Raw genomic sequence first — 5,627 nt, 5'->3', positions numbered from 1 at the left:
ACTTGCCGGTAACGAGATTGAACTAGGTATTGGATACCGACGATCGAATCTCGGGCAAGTAACATACCGATGACAAAGGGAACAACGTATGTTGTTATGCGGTCTGACCGATAAAGATCTTCGTAGAATATGTAGGAGACAATATGGGCATCCAGGTCCCGCTATTGGTTATTGACCGGAGATGTGTCTCAGCCATGTCTACATTGTTCTCGAACCGTAGGGTCCGCACGCTTAACGTTACGATGACAGTTATTATGAGTTTATGCATTTTGATGTACCGAAGTTAGTTCGGAGTCCCGGATGTGATCACGGACATGACGAGGAGTCTCGAAATGGTCGATACATAAAGATTGATATATTGGAAGCCTATATTTGGATATCGGAAGTGTTCCGGGTGAAATCGGGATTTTACCGGAGTACCGGGAGGTTACCGGAACCCCCCGGGAACCATATGGGCCTTGATGGGCTTTAGTGGAAAGGAGAAAGGGGCAGCCCAAGGTGGCCGCGCGCCTCCCCCCTCCCCTAGTCCTATTAGGACTAGGAGAGGTGGTCGACCCCCCTCTCTCTCTTTCCCCCCCTCGAGGAATCCTATTCCAACTAGGATTGGGGGGGAATCCTACTCCCAGAGGGAGTAGGACTCTCCTGGCGCGCCCTCCTTGGTCGGCCAGCCCCTCCCCCTTGGATCCTTTATATACGGAGGCAGAGGGCACCCCTAGACACACAAGTTGATCATTGAGATCGTTCCTTAGCCGTGTGCGGTGCCCCCTGCCACCATATTCCACCTCGATCATATCGTTGGAGTGCTTAGGCGAAGCCCTGCGTCGGTAGAACATCAAGATCGTCACCACACCGTCGTGCTGACGGAACTCCTCCCCGAAGCTTTGCTGGATCGGAGCCCGGGGATCATCATCGAGCTGTACGTGTGCTATGAACTCGGAGGTGCCGGAGTAACGTTGCTTGGATCGGTCGGATCGGGAAGAAGACGTACGACTACTTCCTCTACGTTGTGTCAACGCTTCCGTTGCGATCTACAAGGGTACGTAGATCAGACTCTCCCCCTCGTTGCTATGCATCACCATGATCTTGCGTGTGCGTAGGAAAATTTTTGAAATTACTACGTTCCCCAACAGCAGTATTATCTAAACTAGCAAATAGACAGATGCAATAAACATGCAAAAGCGAAAAACACACCTGATGGTTGAAACATTTTGCGGTGATGGTTGCAGCTCCTCCCGCGCTGGTCGCAACCCCTGATTTCTCTAGTTCTAGCAAAAATAGGCGTCCGTCGTAGTATTTGACGCTGCTGGTTGCAGCTCCACTGTGCGCAGGTTGTAACCCTACTTCATCTAATTCCAGTAATAAATGACAACGGCCACAGTACTTGCCTCATTGGTTGCAACTCTCCTGCCTGCCGGTCGCAACTTTGTTGTACTCGGTTGTAGCATCCCATGCAGCACATCGCCGCCTCGCAAACTTTCGTCGGGATACGGCGCCTCACAAACTTTCGTCGGGATACAGCGCCCACAGTTGCTGGGCCTGGTCCCGACATTTGCGGCAGCCGGTTCCAGCACCTACGATGGCTCGTTCTAGCATCCCCGCGGTGGTCGATTCTAGCAACGATAGCACACGCGATGGCCCCGCATTCCGCCGTCGCACCTCATGATCACCGTGGACATGGTCATGGCCGTCGAAGCACGCAAAGGCTGCGGTTGCAGCACTGGCCGTCACCCGTTGTAGCATCTCTGATGGTCGTCGACGTAGACAGCATAATCGTCGTAGCAGACTAGTTGCCATGGCCATGGCAACCGAACAATAGCGGTTTGAGGCGTAGGGAAGAGAGGTGCTTGCAGTAGCAGGGTGTTGTCATGGGGGCCTTCACCGTCAGCAGCATTCTCTCTACCTACCTTTGTTGGCCGTCCTTCTTCACGAAGGCGTTCCAGCTCAACAACGCCATCTTCGCCGAGTAGCAGCCAAGGCAACGGTAGCGCCCTGTTTTTCGTGTGACAAAGACAAGACACATTTTTTCAGCAATCTAAGTATATTTGTGCTTGGGTCATTTTGACCGGCCACATGTTTTCATGCGCAATTGCGTCCATCAATTTTGGGCGTGTGACTTAAGAAATATACTAATGACTCATCACATCGTGTGTCTAATGTCAGAGATCCAATCGTTCTGAAAGACATTGTAGCACAAACTATATAATAGTGTTGGAGTTCTGGAACACATTGCTACAAAATGTTGCTTGCCCAACTTCCTGCTCCGACTTTCTAAATAAAAACCTTCTTGCTCCGAGATTCCTGCGAGATTAACTTGATGCTTCCGATGAAGAGGAACATGGATTGCCTGGATAACACGGGAATAAAATAGTGCCAGTGCTGGGAAAAGACAATTAGACCTGAAAGCACGGATGGGGGACCTTTATAATAGCATGTTATTTAGATAATCCGTCCATGCTATAACAACAAGGGCTGTCCTACACGTTGACCGGGTGATAAACTGATAATCCCAAAAGATCGACCTCATGGGCTGCCATTCGATGGAGCCGTGAACAACCGTCTAATTGTTTCACGTGAGCCACTAAGCCTTTGCAACAAGGCTCATATTGCGCTCAGCGCTTTGCAAGAGAAGTCTTGTTGCAATCCCTAAACATGTTTTGTTTTTGCTATTTTTTTCCTTTTCTACAGCCATCCGATTAGCTCACCCAGTCTTTGCAACAAGTTTTGCATTGCGCTCAGCATATTACAACATGAGCCTTGTGCAATCCCAAACGTTATACCTTTTTTTTCTACATGATATAAAGTCGTTCGATCTGCTTGATGAGCCTTTGCAACAAACCTGATGCTGGGTTCAGTGCTTTGTAACACAAGCCCTTGTTCCAGTTCTCCAAACAGTTTTTTCTATACACCATCTACGCTGTGGTTTCTGTTGCGCCCGCATATCTTGCAACAAATGCCATGTTGCAGACGGGTCAATCATGGGCACGTGGCGTGCGGACAACGTTGACGGGAAGTGTTTCTGTAACAGCAAGTCTTCTTTCCAAGCAGATATAAACTTAACACAGCGAAGAGTTTTCCTTCCCCATAACGGCAATATCATACTGGCAATGAGATTGTTTCATTTCCAACAATGCGCATAACAAGGCGGTAATAACGCGCATGAAGTATCCTACATAGTATAGCTGATTTTATTCAGGTGTTGTCCACAGCTAACCATCACCAAATTAACTCTTCCATGGAATCAACGATAGTATTCGAACGAACACTACTAGTCATCAGAGCGTGGCGATGTAGGCGTCGGCGAGCATCTTGCCGAGCCGGACCTGCGCCTGGGTGGTGAGGTGTGTGATGTCGTTGGCAAGGGGGAGACCCATGGCGTCCACGTACTTGAGGTTCGGCATCCGCACCGCCCTCTGCTGCTTCCGCACCAGGTCCAGCCACTTCCCCTGATTCTGCGCCGTCGCGATCCCAACCTACAACAAGATCACGGATGTTTTTACTCACAGGGTTCACAGTGGAGATTAATGGAGTTCGAGCAGGGGACCCATGCATGGATCTAGTGTAGCGACGGACCTGGATGACGAGGAGGTTGGGCATGGCGAGGTCCCGGCGGACGTCCCGGACAAACGCCTCCATCCTCCCGGCGTACGCCACCGCGTCCTCGCGCCGCATGGCGTCAGCCTCCCCCTGGAACCACAGCAAGGCGGCGATCCTGCCGGTCCCTGCGACGGCGACGCGGGCGCGGGTCACCATCCGCTCGTACATCTCCGAGCCGCGGGTCCAGTTGACGATGGGCGTGCCGCCCTGCGCGCAGGGGACGAGCCCCACGACGGCGCCGCGCGGGCAGGCGGGCGACCGGAGCAGCGCGTGCGCGAACGGCATCCCGGGACCCACACCCACCACGTTGCCGATATCCACGCCGGCGTGCAGCGGCTCGCGGGCCTCCTCCCAGCGGAGGGACGGGGAGAGGCGGAGCGTGCGCGGGGACGGCGCGCACTCGGGCGGCACCACGCCGTCCCAACGGTCGCCCACCGTGGCGCCGCCCCGGCCCCCCATGTTGGACTGCCCCGCCAGGATGAACACCAGCGTCGGCGCCCTCTCCGCGCTCACCGTCACGGCCGCCGCAAGCAGCAGCAGAATGGGTAGTGCTCGCGGGAGCATCGTCGCCGCCACTGGCTCCATGTCCGGCAAGGTCCAAGGTGGCGGTGGCTCGCTCGACGAGCTGGCTGCTACCGGCCGGCCCCTAGCTAGCTAGCCGCTCACTGGCTGCTACTGATAGGCAATACTGGATGCCTGGAACGCATCGTGGGGGAGTGGATATATATAAATAAGGGAAGGCCCAATTCGCCATGGCCTTTGTTTTCTTGTGTGTGTTTGTCATGGGCAACCACGCTTCACTCGAAACAGGCGTCAAATGAGCTGTATGCATGTCTCACATTGGACTGCACTGCACAACAGCACAAGACTACTGGTACAGTGCACATTTTTTACAGCATCAAAAGACTAGTAGTGGTATCGGAGGAACCAAAAGGCGATGCTGTCAAAAGCCGGACAAACAAAGTGTGTTCTAAGCATGATTTGGAAAAAAATGGATCTGACATTTTTGGTCGCGTCAACTTATCTAGAGTTCCTGGCGTTTGTTCTTGGCCCACACTTTGCATTGGCAGGGTTAACCGTTCGACGTGACAAAGGTGTAAACGTCATGTTTGTGAATTTGATGTTTTCGCCCGATTAGTTAACCAGCCACGCGGGCCCAGCCCACTCCATCGTCCCTATCCCCTGGCGGGGCCCCAAGAAAGTACATAGAGAGGTTTTTATTTTTGCATTCATAGAGAGGTTTCTCTCGCCCCACTAGATCTCCTCTTTCTACCCCTCAAATTCGTAGATGTGAGGTCCCCATGCTTCCTTGAGGTATTCTCCCATGTTTCATCTCTTATTTTTGTTGCATTGTTAGTCAACATTGGGTGATAGATGAGTAGACACTTTATTTTTTTTAGGATATAATTTTTGTAGTTAGTATATGATTATAGATGATTCATACGGAGTAGATGATGTGATGGTGAATATGTAGGAAAATTTGTTTCCTTTTGGTGAATATGTTGTCCCATAGGATATTTGAAGAGAGATTCCGAATGCTTGATAGTTGGATGTGGTATGGTTTGTTTCATAATATTATTCGATTATAGACAATGTGTGGATGTGTTAGCAATATATACATTATACAAGATGGCTAAGCTATCGGCAACCCCGTCCATCCGCAGTGCTCGGGCATGGGCTCCTCACACGTCGTCACATATTTTGTTTCACCGATTGACCTGTTTGCACTCTTGTTACTGTCTATTGGGGATTGCAGTGTTGCTTGCATACGAAATATCTCCGGATGTGCCCCAAAACCCAACCCTTCTCTCTCCACAGCCACATGCCTCCTCCCGCTTCGCCACCGCCACTACTCACCGTTGGCCCCTGCGGCGATTGCCCCTGCACCACCGCGCTTGTTCCCCGACTTGATCTAACAAGTCCCAGGACCATTGGAGTCCGTGCCGCCCTCCCCTTCACCATCCTGCACCGCCGAAGTCACCTCCGCTTCACACGCCTCCAGCCCATGCTTCCTCCCATCCTGAGCAGTTGCA

At 52.0% G+C, this 5,627-nt stretch overlaps 1 protein-coding gene across 1 annotated transcript; it reads right to left on the bottom strand.

The window, feature by feature from the left end:
• Positions 1-3,053: 3,053 nt before the first annotated feature.
• On the bottom strand, positions 3,054-4,291 carry LOC125526637 (putative carbohydrate esterase At4g34215). Its single transcript, XM_048691288.2, has 2 exons — positions 3,571-4,291; positions 3,054-3,470 (listed from the first exon to the last, which is right to left on the bottom strand). Exons 1-2 carry the CDS (start codon positions 4,177-4,179, stop codon positions 3,273-3,275), a joined length of 807 nt encoding a protein of 268 aa, XP_048547245.1. The 5' UTR covers positions 4,180-4,291; the 3' UTR covers positions 3,054-3,272.
• Between the last annotated feature and the right edge of the window lie 1,336 nt (positions 4,292-5,627).

Source organism: Triticum urartu, chromosome 7A (genome assembly GCF_056163025.1).
Source record: "Triticum urartu cultivar PI428250 chromosome 7A, HENAU_Tu73, whole genome shotgun sequence".
Classification (NCBI taxonomy): domain Eukaryota; kingdom Viridiplantae; phylum Streptophyta; class Magnoliopsida; order Poales; family Poaceae; genus Triticum; species Triticum urartu.
The sequence above is the reverse complement of the archived record's forward strand: the minus strand, read 5'-3'. Positions and strand labels throughout refer to the sequence as shown.